Source organism: Phyllostomus discolor, chromosome 2 (assembly GCF_004126475.2).
Source record: "Phyllostomus discolor isolate MPI-MPIP mPhyDis1 chromosome 2, mPhyDis1.pri.v3, whole genome shotgun sequence".
In the NCBI taxonomy this organism is placed as follows: domain Eukaryota; kingdom Metazoa; phylum Chordata; class Mammalia; order Chiroptera; family Phyllostomidae; genus Phyllostomus; species Phyllostomus discolor.
Window position 1 is genome coordinate 193,328,510 of NC_040904.2, and position 15,405 is coordinate 193,343,914.

A 15,405-nucleotide genomic window follows, 5' to 3' on the forward strand; every position below is an offset into this window, starting at 1 on the left:
TTTAAATTTTAGTCCTAAAATAAAGTATACTCACTTTATAATGTTTTTAAAATGTAGAAGATAAGTGAAAATGAAGAAAATCACCAAAGAAAAGTTTTACTCTGTATGTTTTTGTATTAGTTTCCTATTGCTTCTGTAATAGGCTGCCATACACTTTCTGACTGAAAACCACACAATTATTATTTTATAGTTCTGTAGGTCACAAACCTCCCTGCAATAATATCAAGGTGTCAGCAAGACAACTTTCATTCTAGAGCTTTAAATGATTACCTGTTTCCTTGCTTTACCTAGCTTCTAAAATCTCTCTCTCTCTCTCTCTCTCTCTCTCTGGGTTTAAAGGTAAATATTTATTAAAATGGGAAATCAGATCAAGATAAATTGCCAGTGCCATAAAATTATGTATACTAACTTTATTGGGATGATCACTTAGTACGTTATATAATGTCTGATCACTAGGTTGTACACCTGAAACTAATATTGTATGTCAACTATAATTTAAAAGTTTAAAAACTATATATAAATATTGTACAGAAAAAAGGGAAACATTTCTAGTTTCTCATCCCTGCCTTTGTCTTTTAAACATTATTGTGATTACATTGGGCCCACTTAGATAACCCAATATAATCTTCCCATCTCAAGGTCCTTGACTTAATCACATTTGCAAAGTCCCTTTTTCTATATAAAGTAACATATACACATGTTTTCAAGATTATGACATGAATATCTTGGGAGATTCATTATTCTGCCTCTGGTCCACCCTCTGGTCCAAAAGGTTCGCATCCATCTCACAGGTAAATTGCATTCACCCCATTCCAACATACCTAAATGTCTCAATACCTTATATCATTAACTCAAGTCCAAAATCTCACATAAATCTCATGAACTCAAAAGTCCCAAATGTCATCATCTGCATCATCTAAATTAGATGTCAGTGAGGCCCTAAGTATAATCAATTCCAGGACAAAACATGGTATCACTCTCGTTTCTGCTCTCTGAGCTCAAGGCTTCACTTGCAAAATCATTTTCTTTTTCATAAAGTATAGCATATGTTTGCAACTTAATAGTTTAATCAGCTTGTTTCTTGTCTGTAGAATTTGATGAGTCTAATATCCTCCTTTCATTTTACGCTGTCTCTGTCTTTTTTGGCCCAAGCTGGTGGTGTTTCTGCTGATAAAAATTTCTCAAAAATTCTAAGGATCTCCCATATGTCACATGGACCCACTCCATTAAACAAGAATATTCTCCACAGATTTTTCTTGAATAATTTTATCTCTCTTTTCAGCTCTTACTGAGATAGCTTAAGGGATCTATGATCTTTCTCTTCAATTTTCTGGAAGAATTTATTCAGACTTGTTTTTTGTTTCCTTTAAATATTTGATGGAATTTATTAGTACATCCGTCTGGACATCAAATTTTTTTCTGTGAGAAGGTTTTAGCTAAAAATTCAGTTTTTAGTGCATTGGTACTTCTTTATTTAAAATAATAGATAATTAAGTGGAAGCTAAAATCTGTTGCCATTTCAGATTTTCCCCCACAAGATGCAACAGTGATAAACATGGCTAAATTAAAATGATGCTATGTTCTCTTTGTCAGAGCTGTTTTTAGCCCTAGTGTGAAATTGGAGATTTTCATCTTGACTTTGTCCTTTAACATTTTTAAAATGTTATATTTTGCTATTCTTAATACTGGAAAAATGCCTATGATTGATTTTTTTAAAGTCTCCATGCATGGTACCTCTTGACTAAAAGGAATCTGAATTGGTAAGTGCCCAAATACTAATATAGAGCCAAATAAAGGAAGACTCACTCACTTGAAGCTAGGGGTAAGTACTTGGGAGTGTACATTATATATATATATATAGTTGTTCAAGTACAGTCGTCTCTTTTTACCCTCACCTCCCATCCTCAGTCCTACATGCCTTTGGCTTTATCTATGGGTCTTTTGTACATGTTCCTTGATGACCCTTCTCCTTCCTTCCCCTGTTATCTGTCTCCCTCCTCCCCTCTGATTACTGTCTGTTCTTTATTTCTGTGTCTCTGGTTCTGTTTTGCTCATTTGCTTGTTTTGTTGATTAGGTTCCACTTATAGGTGAGATCACATGGTATTTATCTTTCGCTGCCTGGCTTATTTCACTTAACATAATGCTCTCCAGTTCCATCCCTGCTGATACGAGGGAAATTTATTTTCTTTCTCCATTAGGTTAGCTATTACTTCTTGAGTGAAATTTGATGGTGTATATAATTGAATTACTTTGTCTAGTTGTCTAAATTGTCTCCTTTATTGACATAAAACAGTCCACAATACTTCTTATACTTTTAATGACTGTAATATCTATAGTAATAATACCTCTTTAAGTCAAGATATTGATAATTTTTATCTTCTCTATTTCTTGATCAGTCATGTTACAGGTGTATCAATTATGTTGATTTCCCTAAACAAATGGCTTTGGTTGAATTGATTTCTCTCTGTTTTTCTACATTTATGTCATGATATCCATTGATTTTTGTTATTTATTCCTTTTGCTTACTTAGCATATAATATACTCTTCTCAGTTTCTTCATGTGTAAGCTGAGGTAAATGATTGAGACCTTTCTTCCTTTCTTTTTTTTAAAGATTTTATTTATTTTATTTTTTTAGAGAGGGAAGGGAGGGAGAAAGACCGAGAAAGAGAAACATCAATGTGCAGTTGCTGGGGGCCATGGCCTGCAACCCAGGCATGTGCCCTAACTGGGAATCGAACCTGCGACACTTTGGTTCGCAGCCCGCGTTCAATCCACTGAGCTACGCCAGCCAGGCCTTTCTTCCTTTCTAGTGAAATTATTGGTGCTATGCATTTTCCCCAAAATACAACTTTAAATATGTTCTACAAATGCTTATATGGGAATTTAAGATTGTTGCTAAGAGCATATCAAAACCCAAAGTGCCTCATAAAGCAATTTCTTCCAAATTAGTTCTTGTAATAAAGTTTAAATGGAGTAAGTACTAGAGGGGTGGAATGATTAGAAAAAAGTATTTCTTTAAGAAAAAAAGTACTTCATTTTATTTGATTGTATAAATGGTTGTTTTTTTCATTTGTCTTTTACTTGTAAAAAACCACAATGCTAAATTTAAGCACTTTAATGTATAACCATTTGTTAATAACATTCATAAAATTATTAATAAAATTAATTTCTGCCTATGTTTAATCTGGCTTCAGAAATCCACCTTCATACAGTTTCAGTATTATTATTTCAAATTTATGTTGATCCTGCTGTTTTTTATGTTTTCACTGCCAGCTGCCTTCAAATCTTTTGGAAGGCTATATTTTTTAAAGAATGTTATGCTACAAAGATCAAACTTAAAACATTTATGAGAAAATTAAGCAGGTACATTGTATAAGTACTATGCAATTCACACAGAAACAACCACTAAGATAAATTAGGATAATTCTTTTATAAAGATGAGAGGCACAGCTTGTTTTATATGTGATTATTTATACCTATATCTCTGCTTCTTTGTAAATGACCTGAGGGTAGCAACTGTGTTTCATTCTTTGAATTGTCCTCATGCATATGACAAGAATTGTGCTGATTTGGACCATAGATAGAGATAATTAAAGATGTCTAGAAGTTCTCTCTTAGCGTCTTTCTTAATAAATATTTTCTAATTTAAAAACTGAGACATGCACTAAATGCTTTTGTCTACCTAAGCGGAAGAAATGAACAAATTAACCTAAATCTTTTAGGAAAAACGTCATTAGTTCAATGCATATTTGTTGAACACTACTATATGCACAACAGTATAAATGCAAGTTTTTTCTTACTTTAGTATACTCCAAATATAAATAAGCAAAATTATTTGGGAAACTCTTCTTTATAAAATTGAGAACTCTTCCCTCTTCCTAATCTATTTTCTTGAACTTCCTTTATTCTCCAGTGAATGGGGTATTTTCCTTCTCCTTTCAAGTGGAGTCAGACATTGCTCCTACTGCCCAGTTGCTTGTTTATACTATTTTACTCAATGGAGAAATTGTTGCAGATACACAGGAACTTGAGATTGAAAACTGTTTTGCCAATAAGGTGGGTGTTTTGCTTAAGCCCAGTCCTTTTATCCAACTCTCTTTTTGAAGTGTATAAAATAAGAACAAACGTATATTAAAAGACCATCATATAATGCTCCTAAAACTTGCCTCCAAAGGTCCTAAAGGCAGAGAATGATGCCATAACTTGAGAAGTCTAGTGGGGTAGTCCAAATCAGATTGCCATTAGCACAATTATTCAAGTCTCTTGTTTTATTTTAAAACTTACATGAAATTAAGAATCTATTTTTATAAACTTTTAATACCTTTAATTTTGAAATGTTTTGCTCACAATTTTTCAATTAAAATTGATGTTTCACAAGAATGTGTCAATTTTATCCCATCATGCCAGCTTGACACACTTCCATGTACTACTACAGAAACCAGTAACTTGTGAATTTAAATTTAGTTTGATAATACAGAACAAGGGTACGTGTATGTACTGAATTTTGAGAAACATAGCTTGAGCACTCCAATAATGACTACAGCATAAAAATATAACAGGTGAGATCTTCATATATTTAAAAAAACACATAGCTGTAAAGAGAGGCCTATTGAGATATAAATAAGCATTATCCCAACAGATTGTGGTGCTGTAATCTTAACATGAATAATCACATAGGATCCACCAACTACAGGTATCTTTTTAAATCTAGAAGGGCTTTTTAACATGGGTTTTTTGGATATTAAAACAATAGGCATTTATAGCAAGTGAACAATTCTGTATTTAGTTTATCTATATCTTAATATACTATGATCTAAAAAATACAGAAGGGATTCTCATATAAATGTTTAATTCCACCTGACAGAAATGCTATTAAACCAGAACAAGTGTCCAAGAGCATACTTTCTGTCCTGTTTAAGTGTTTTATATGAACCAGAAGAAATTTCTGCTTTGAATTTCAATGCCCACATTGCTAATCATAGACAGTTAATTGTTTGTTAAACCTTAGAGTGCCTGTGTTATGCTACAACTTCCAACACTCATTCTAGCAATGGTCTCTCTGTGGTGCAAGTCACATGAAAACTCTTGTGTAAAACCACAAACTTCTACATACAAACAAAACTCCATACACATTGTGTTCAATCACTTATGTCAAATGTCTTTTAACTTATCATTGATCAGACATAGAGATCAGTTATGACAAATAAGTAATTATAGATGATGATTTATCCAATTTTTAGAAGAAAGTACACTATTTTTATTTACCACAAAAAAAATTCTAAAAAGAGGACTATCAGAGTTAACAATTGAGGTCCCTACAAGTCAGACATTCTGACAGGACAAAGAACAAACAGTAAAGAGTGGGCTGAGAACATGAAGAAAGATCCAGGTCAGTTTGAGACATGTGTTCCAGCAAACCAATATACTTTACATGTTTTTTCAATTTTGGTGGGGTAAAGGAAAACTGTTTCCTACTCAAAATATTTACTCCTTTTACTTCTATTCATATGCCCTTTTTTTAACTTTAAAAATAACAGATTTAGTATAAATATTACATAATATATAACAGTTTAAATTGCCTGTCATTTTTAGCCAGATGTAATTATTCATTGAAGATTACATTACTTAATATAGATTGGTATAGATAGAGAGTCTGGGGGTCCCCAGACTCTCAAAATATAGTCCTTTTTGGTTCTCATGTCCATAAGACATTTTGTGGTTCTATCATATCCATTTCTTGGCTAAAAGTTTTTTCCGTTGATTATAATTCCAAATAACTGACTTGATATGGACATAAAAACATATTTTAATGAACTTAACTTTTATAAAAATAAAAACACACGTGTTTAAAACAGAATTCCCCATAAGTAGCATTTTCATAGTATAATGAACTACAGAGATGACTACTATGGCATCTTGAGGGAAAATCAATTGTTTATTTTTTCATATATGTCTCATAATACATAAATCCAAACTATTACATTAATTCAGTAGATGGCATAACATATGCCATATGGCATAAGGATTATCATAGTTACATTCAGCAACACAAGTCAAATATTTTTTCACCAAACACACTGACTTTTTATTCCAATCCAAATCAGCTTTCAGTTCAAGAACCTAGACTACCTGATGCCACTATAGTAACTAAATTTTTAATTATTTTATTTTATGTTTTGACTATAAAAATCAGATTGTACACAAACATTAAGGAACCAATAGATTCACTTACCAGTGAATCCCCACCAGCCAAAGCAGAATCAAATATCTGAAAAAATTCGTGCATGACTTCCCATTATTTTATAGTTCTTATTCTTTATTCACTGTTCTTTGGATTTCTCAACCAATTAACTCTAAGGATGAATATTAGATATTTCATTTTTAAGACTCAATAAACCTCTGATCCTGATAAACATTATTACACTTCTTTAGAATGTCAGATGACTAAGACCGTCAATGAGAGAAGACTTGGGTTGGCTGATCTCAGAGGCAAAGTGCATTTTTTTCCCAGCATCCTGCAAAATACACACATTCATCACAAAAACGCTGCATAGAGAAAAGTCAGTTGTAAGATATCTTCTTTAGCATGTGTATTCTTGTTCCCATTCAGGATTCTAGTTCATTGTGATCAAAACCAATTTATATTTCACCAGTTATATAAGGAGTGGGAAACCTGAGTTAACTAGAGCCACATTTTCAGTTTATTCCAGAGATGGTTAACTGGTCATCCCTAGGTGGATTCACCTCTTAATCCTGCTCTAAAAAGGATGAACAGAAAGGAAGTATAGAAAGGGCTAGGCCTAGCCTGAGGTGGAAGAGAGTCTGAGATTGTAATAGAAAATTTGCTGCTATAATCATATTCTCTTGACAGGTAAATTTGGGCTTCTCCTCAGCCCAGAGCCTGCCAGCTTCAGACACCAATCTGAAGGTCACAGCCACTCCTCAGTCCCTCTGTGCTCTTCGTGCAATAGACCAGAGTATGCTGCTCATGAAGCCTGAAGCTGAGCTCTCACATCAATCAGTGAGTCCTATTTCTGTCTTGATTGTTAGAAAATGCACATATGATAAGACCATTTTTGGAAGCTGGAAGTTATAATTGCAAAGGACAAGTCCTTCAGCACATCAGGCATAATGTATTGTTTTGAATGAGTTGAAATTCATGCAGTTCCACAAAAGACATTGCACAAGGTGCTCATGTATCATCTCATTTCATTCTCTGTTATAATACATTCTCAGTGAAGGAACAATCTTGCTCACCACTACATTCCCCGTGCCCAGCACAGGACCTTATATATGAAATGTGCTCAACATATTTTAATGAATGAATAAATATATAATAATTCTTTAAGATGGATTTTATTACCTCAATTTTATAGATGAAAAACAAAGCTAGGATAGACTAAGCAACTGTAGAAAGAGTATGCCTCAAATATATTTTAAAAGTGGAATTCCCACCAAATTTCACTCATTGCCACTTTCACTGCACCACATTTCAAGTTTGTGTGTGAAATATCAGCTTTTTAAGCTTCCTCTAAAATCCAGACACTTACTCACTGGTTTTAATTATGGACAAAAGAGAGTTTTCACTCAAATTTGTCTTTTAAAGATGTCTCTCATAATAAAACATTTTCAAAAGGACCCTAGAATTTACAGGCCTCATGGCCCAATTCATTTATTTAACAAATATTCATGACATCTTGACTATAGGGTGGATAATGTGCTAGAAATAGTTCTAATGGTAAACAATCAGATGTTGTCTTTTACCATTTCAGACTTACAGTCTTGTGAGGTATTAAACAAACAAACAGCAAAAACATAAACATATAGAGGTTCCCAGTTTTGATAAGAATAATAAAAGGAATAAACAGGATGTTGAGATAAAGGAAAAAAGAGTTGAACAATTTTTGACGTAGTGACTAAGGGTGTCTTCTTAGATGGTCAGATAATGAAAGAACTGGGGCAAGCATTACAATGAACGAAAGTAAGATGCCTGAAGGTGTGCAGTCAGAATAAGTCTAGAGTGTTCCAAAAAGGGATACAGCAATCACCTGTTATGTGGCTGTGACAGAGGGGGATGGTAGAGGCCACAGGTGGAATGGAAAGTAAGGAAGAACATCACGAGCTCTGTCCTTGGAGTGGAGATTGGCGTCAATGATAAATACAGTAGTAATTTACTGAAAAGTTTTAAGCAGGAGAATGACAATTTAGATTTATCTGTTAAGGAGATCCTGTTTGCTGCTTAAAGCATGCGAACGAGAATGAAAGAATAAAGAAAAGTGAAGAGGTTGTAGCTCAGATAAGAAATGACAGCAACCAGAGTAGAAGGTCTGCTTGGGGTCCAGTATGTGTTTAATGGCCTGAACACTATATACCTGTGCAGGTGGCCTTATTTTGGGCAAAAGCTGAACTGGAACTGATTTATTTCAGAGAAAATAAGATGCATTCATTTTTTTTTCTCAATTTAGGTGGGATCCTAAAATAGTAGGCTTTAAAAAATTTTTTTTTGAAAAACTTGGTAAGAACTTAATCATATAAAATGGGAAAGAGAAATAAATCAAGTATTTACAGAGGTTATTCCTGGATGACGGAATAAGTGACTTTTGTTCTCTTGTCACACTTCTTTGTACTCACCATATTTTCTGCTTCCTTTTAAAAGGAAGCATCTGGAGTGTGAGACAGATGACTTGGTTGTATTGTGACACAGCCAAAATGGGCTCTGAGACTTTGATCAATTAATTTCAATTAATTTAATTTCTTTCTATATTAATTTTTTTCTTTTTTATACTCATACATTTGTTTTTCCATTATATTTTGTTGTTTATGCTATTACAGTTGTCCCAGTTTTTCTCTCTTTGCCTCCCTCCACCTGCCCCTGCCCCACACTCCCACAGTGAATCCCCACACCATTGTCCATGTCCATGGTCATCCATGTACCTTCTTTGTCTAATCCTTCACCTTCTTTCATCCAGTCCTCCCTTCCCCTGTCCCTTCTGACAGTTGTCAGTCTGTTCCATATTTCTATGGTTCTGGTTCTATTTTGCTCATTTGTTTATTTTATTCTGGTTCTTTTTGCTCATTAGATTCCACATGTAAGATCATATGCTATTTTGTCTTTAACAAAAGGCTTAGGATCCATAACCTTTAATATCTCTCCATGATTCCTTATGTTGTTTTTCATAATGTTTTCATGGGAGTGTTAAACACTATGATCTTTTAAATCCCAGACTGAATATTCTCACACTTAAAATTTTAAAAAAACCACAAAACTTTTCTTTCCTTTTCTCAATTTTTCAGGTCTATAAGTTATTACCAGTAAAGAACCACTTTAATGCTCATTATGGACATAACATGAATGAAGACGCTGAAGGATGCATAAATGCAGAAGACATAACTCACGATGGAATCCTTTACACTCCAAAGCGGGTCTTGGATGACAATGATGTTTACAGTATCTTTCAGGTAATCCTTTGTCCTAAAAACATAACCAAAATTGCTTTCTAAGTCCTTGTAAGCTGGAGAACAAATAGACTTCTGAGCTCTAGAATCTGATCCTGAACCTGCCCTGTTCCCAAACAAAACAATGATTAACTGAAAAACATTAAAACCTCAAATACATAGCCAACTTTGTATGCATACAGATACTTAATCATGAATTTTGAGGCACTTTCAATATTGTCTGGTATACTTTTAGGGCCCACAGCTTTAATTAAGTTGATCCCAAAGCTAATTCCTCACAATATGTGAGGAAGACATTTCCCATGGTGCCTCTGACACCTCTGGAAAGGTGAGTACTCAATGGAAGCCATTATAGTAGTCACTGGCTCAATAAAGGCATGTCAAATGACTGAATACACAAAGTACAATGCATGAGCCATCCCCCTTGGTGCAGTAAAATTTCAGGAAACTAAAAGTAATCTTTCATGAAGAAAAGATCTATAATACTTGTAGTCGAGATGTTAGCATGCTTTAGGGATATTAGATAAAATGAATGTCTTTGGGATTAACTGTAAGTAGGTAGAGTTATAAAAGGGAGTTTATCCAGGTTGTGAGACTAAATATGATCACTTCCAAAAAGGAACAAAAAGTCTCATTATGCCTTAAGGAAAACATGTCATTCATCCAATAGAGGTACAACCTAGCTGTGAACAATTGAAGCCTCCTCCTTCTGTAATCTTCAGAATCATAAGGTGGTGGAAGAATACAAAGAGGACTCTATATTGATTAGCTCATTGTTTCATCTTTAACATTTATTTCTTCTTTCTCCTTGTTCATATTGCTACCACCACTAGCCACTGTGCCTCAGAGTCCCACAGTTTCTGATATATTCTAAGACAAGACAGCTAGTAATATTCAACTGTGGCTACTGTTGAAGAAAGAGGAAGTTGGGGACAGGTGGACTCCACAAATAAAGCTACTTCAGGCATGTGTGTTTTGGATACAGAGATTCAAGATAGTTTAAAAAACTGACAAAGAAAAGAGGAAAGAATGAATTAAAGAAGGGATGAGTTGAGCAGAACCATTCAGGGGAAGCTATATTTTCCAATAAAACATAAACAAAGCAAAGTTTACTAAGACTGTGAAAAAAATCTCCAATCCTACAAATTAAAAAAATTAAAAATTACTCTCTGCAATAAAGCTATGAGGTATGTATGTCTGTGTACACACGCACACATAAATAGCACATGCATGTATATATACACATGTGTGCACATGCATGAGTGTGTGCTGTCTATATACACATACGTGTGTGTTCGTGTGTGTGTATGTTTATACATATATATGTTATGTTTGGGGAGAGAGAGAGAAAACATCCAAGGCTAAAATACTCAGTTTCCTGTATACAAAAGATAATGAAAGAGGCATCAGCAGAGAGCACAGAAAAATTTAGAAATAAGAATCAGAAGTGGTTTCTAATCCTAATTTCTATTCATGAACTGGATACCCTGGACTTTTTGTATCTTCATTTTCACTTATAAAATATCTCTCTTCTCTATTATGTAGAATTTTCATGATCCTATGAGCTATATGTATAATATTAGTGAAAGTATAATGCAAATTTAAGAAAACATTCCAGTCTTAGGATTAGATTAGCAATATGCTCTAATAATTTTCTTCTAGTCTGCAGGACTAAATATTTTTACCAACTCAAAAATCCACAAGCCATATTTGTGTCATCAGTCTCAAGGACTTTTAGACTCGTTGGGGACCACAGTATATTATGACGGTGAGATTTACTTGTCTGCTAGAATAATAGAACATTTTATTATATTATATTGCTCTTATAAAATAATATAAAACAAAATAACAAAAAAGAAAAATAATTCTTTGCTAGATTGAGTTGGCATAAAAACTGTAACTATTTTTCTTTTTTTCATTATTAGAAAGTTTTTATTATTCACTTTTCCTTTAAACATGTAAAATCCCATAAATCATGTAAAAATAATCCTTAAAGTAGATGATCAGTTATATATGACATAAACTATCTTTAAATATTCTATTTCATTCTCCCCAACCACATTATTTTTTTATTGTTGTTCAATTATAGTTGTCCCAATCCTTCCCCTGTTGCTCTCCTTTGCCCTGCCCATGCATCCCCTCCTAGAGTCAAAACCCACTATGTTGTCTCTGTTCATGGGTCCTTATACGTGTTCCCTGACTTGGCCCTTCCCCATCTTTCCCCCATTATGCCCTTCCCCTTCCCCTCTGGTCACTGTCAGTTTGTTATTTATTTCCATGCCTCTGGTTCTGTTTTGCTGTTGTTTGTTTTGTTGATTAGGTTCCACTTATAGATGAGATCATTGTCTTTCACCATGTGGCTTACATCACTTAGCATAATGTTCTTCAGTCCCATCCATGTTGTCACAAAAGGTAGAAATTCCTTCTTTCATTCTACTGTGTAGTACACCATTGTGTAAATGTACCACTGTTTTTTGATCCACTCATTCACTGATGGGCACCTAGGCTGCTTCTAGCACTGGGCTATTATAAATAACGCTGCTATGAACATCAGGGTGCATAGGTTCTTTTGAATTGGTATTTCAGGATTCTTAAGATATAATCCCACCAGTGGGATCACTGGATCTGAAGGCAATTGCATTTTTAGGTTTTTTTTAGGAAATTCCATACTGTTTTCCACAGTGGCTGCACCAATCTGCATTCTCACCAACAGTGTAATAAGGTTTGCTTTTCTCCACAACCTCACCAGCAACTGTTGCTTGTTGATTTGTGAATAATGACCATTCTGACTGGTGTGAAGTAATATCTCACTGTGGTTTTAATTTGCATCTCTCTGATGGCTAGTGCTCCTGAGCATCCTTTCATATGTCTCTGGGCCCTCTGTATGTCCTCCTTGAAGAAGTGCCTGTTCAGGTCCTTTGCCCATTTTTTAATTGAATTGTTTGTCCTCTTGGGGTGGAGTCCTTAGTCCTTTGAATATTTTGGACATCAAACCCTTGTCTGAGGTATCACTGGCCAATCTGTTTTCCCATATGGTTGGTTCCCCTTTTTTTTTTGCTGATGTTTTCTGTAGCCCTGCAGAAGTTTTTTAATTTGGTGTAGTCCCATTTGTTTATTCTTTCCTTATATCCCTTGCTCTAGGGGACATACCCATGAAAACATTATTGCATGGGCTATCTGAGATTTTCCTGCCTATCTTTTCCTCTAGAACTTTTATTGTGTCATGATTCATTTAAGACTTTTATCCATCTTGAGTTTATTTTAGTGCATAGTGTGAGTTGGTGGTCTAGTTTCATTTTTTTTTTACATGTACCTGGCCCAATCTCCCAACACCATGTATTGAAGAGGCTATTTTTATTCCATTTTACATTTCTTCCCCCTTTGTCAAATATTAATTGACTGTATTGGCATGGATTTATTTCTGGGCTCTCTATTTTGTTCCATTGACCTATGTGTCTGTCCTTATGCCAGTACTACACTGTTTTGATTACAGTGGACTGTTAATATAGTTTGATATCAGGTATTGTGATCCCTACTACTTTGTTCTTCTTTCTCAAAATTGCTCTGGCTATTAGGAGACATTTATGGTTCCACATAAATTTTTGAAATATTTGTTCTATATCCATGAAATATGTCATTGGTACTTTAATAAGGATTATGTTGAATCTATAGATTGCTTTGGGTATTATGGACATTTTGATGATATTAATTGTTCCAATTCATGAACATGGTATATGCTTCCATTTACTTGTGTCTTCTTTAATTTTTTTCTTCAGTGTTCTGTAGTTTTCTGAATACAGGTCTTTTACATCCTTGGTTAAGATTTTTCCTAGGTACTTTATTTTTCTTGTTGCCATAGTAAATGGGGTTTTTTCCCTAATTTTTGTTTCTGATATTTCATTTTTGTGTGTACAAAAATGCCTTCAATTTCTGAATGTTGACTCTGTATCCCTCTGTTTTGCCAAATTCACTTATTAGGTTGAGTACTTTTTGATGGAGTCTGTAGGGTTTTCTATGAAACTATCGTGTTACCTGCAAACAATGACAGATTTACTACCTTCTTTCCCATTTGGATGATTTGGATGCTTTTTACTTCTTTTTCTTGTCTAATCACTGTGGCTACAACTTCCAATACTGTGTTAAAAATGAGGGGTAAAAACAGATGCCGTTGTCTTGTGTCTGATCTTAAGGGGAAATCTTATAATTTTGCCCATTGAGTATGATGTTGAATGTAGCTTTCTTATATATGGCCTTATGTTGAGGTACGCTCCCTCTACTCCCACTTTGCTGAGTGTATTTATCATAAATGGGTGCTGTACTTTATCAAATGCTTTTTAAGCATTTATTCATGATTATGTAATTTTTGTCTTCCATTTTGTTTATGTGATTTATTACATTTATTGATTTGCAAATATTATATCATCCTTGCATCCCTGGGATTAATCTCACTTGATCATGGTGTGTATCTTTTTAATGTATTGCTGGATGAAGTTTGCCAACATTTTGTTGAGGGTTTTAGCATCTATGTTTGTCAGCGATATTGGCCTGTAGTTTTCTTTCTTTGTTGTGTCTTTACCTGTTTTTGGAATTGAACTGATGCTAGCCTCATCAGAAGAGTTTGGGAGTCTTTCCTCTTCTTAGATATTATTGGAATAGTTTGAGAAAGATAGGTATTAGCTCTTCCCTAAAGGTTTTATAAAATTCTCCTGTGAAACCATCTGGTCTAGGGCTCTTGTACGCCAGGAGTGTTTTGATTACTGCTTCAATTTCACCAGCTGTATCAGTCTATTCAAGCTTTCTGCTTCTTCTTGATTCTGTTTTGGAGGATTATATATTTCCAGATTTTTGTTCATTTTGTCCAGGTTGTTGAATTTCTTGGCATATAGTTATTTGTGGTAATTTCTTATAATTCTTTGTATTTCTGTGGCATCAGTTGTAATTTTTCCACTTCCTTTTCTGATTTTATTTATTTTGGTCCTCTCTCTTTTTTTCTTGAAGAGCCTGGTTAAAGGCTTCTCAATTTCATTTATATTTTCACCCAGCTCCTGGATTTGTTGATACTGTGAATTGTTCTTTTAGTCTCTATGTCATTTAATTCTGCTCTGATCTTGATTACTCCTTCGTTCTACTGGCTCTGGGCTTTGTTTGTTGTCCCTACTCCAGTTCTTGTAGATATAAAGTTTGGTTGTTTATTCAAAATGTTCCTACTTTTTTTAAGTAGTCTTGTATTGTTATGAACTTCCATCTCAGGACTTCCTTCACTGTGCCCATAGGTTTTGGTCTTTTCTATGTTCATTTTCATTTGTTTCCAGAAACTTTTTAATGTATTCTTTAATCTCATTATTTATCCATTCATTGTTTAATAATATGTTATTCAGTCTCCATGAATTGAACTGTTTTTGAGTTTTTAACTTGGGGTTAATTTCTAGTTTCAAGCCATTGTGATCTGAGAAAATGCTAGATGTGATCCCAAATTCCTTGAATTTGTTGAGGCTTCTTTTGTGTCCTATCATGTGGTCTATCTTCGACAATGTTCCATGTGCATTTGAAAAGAATGTATGTTTTGCTTCTTTGGGATGAAAGGCTTTGTATATATCAGTTAAGTTCATTTGATCTAATGTGTCATTCAGTTCCACAATATTGTTTGGGAGATCTATCCATTGTTGACAATGGAGGCATTAAAACCCCTAGTATAAGTGTGTTTTTGTCTATATTTTTCTTGAAGTTGTCCAAAATTTTCCTTATATATTTTGGTGCCCTTATGTTAGGTACATATATGTTTACAATGTTTATATCTTTTTGATGGATTCTATCTTTATGATGTGTCCTTCTCTATCTCTTTTCATAGCCTTTCTTTTGACATCTATTTTGTCTGATATGAGTATTGCCACCCCAGCTTTTTTTTTCTCCCAGCTTTTTTTTTTCTTACCATTTTTTTGGAATTTTT

At 34.0% G+C, this 15,405-nt stretch overlaps 1 protein-coding gene across 1 annotated transcript in view; it reads left to right on the forward strand.

Moving 5' to 3' along the window:
* Positions 1-15,405, forward strand: part of LOC114513890 (pregnancy zone protein-like) — a 49,547-nt gene that overhangs the window by 17,072 nt on the left and 17,070 nt on the right. The window contains exons 14-17 of the mRNA XM_036016924.1: positions 3,916-4,058; positions 6,874-7,023; positions 9,297-9,461; positions 11,121-11,285. Of these exons, the coding sequence (XP_035872817.1) occupies positions 3,916-4,058; positions 6,874-7,023; positions 9,297-9,461; positions 11,121-11,285 (623 nt within the window). The remainder of the gene's footprint in view (positions 1-3,915; positions 4,059-6,873; positions 7,024-9,296; positions 9,462-11,120; positions 11,286-15,405) is intronic.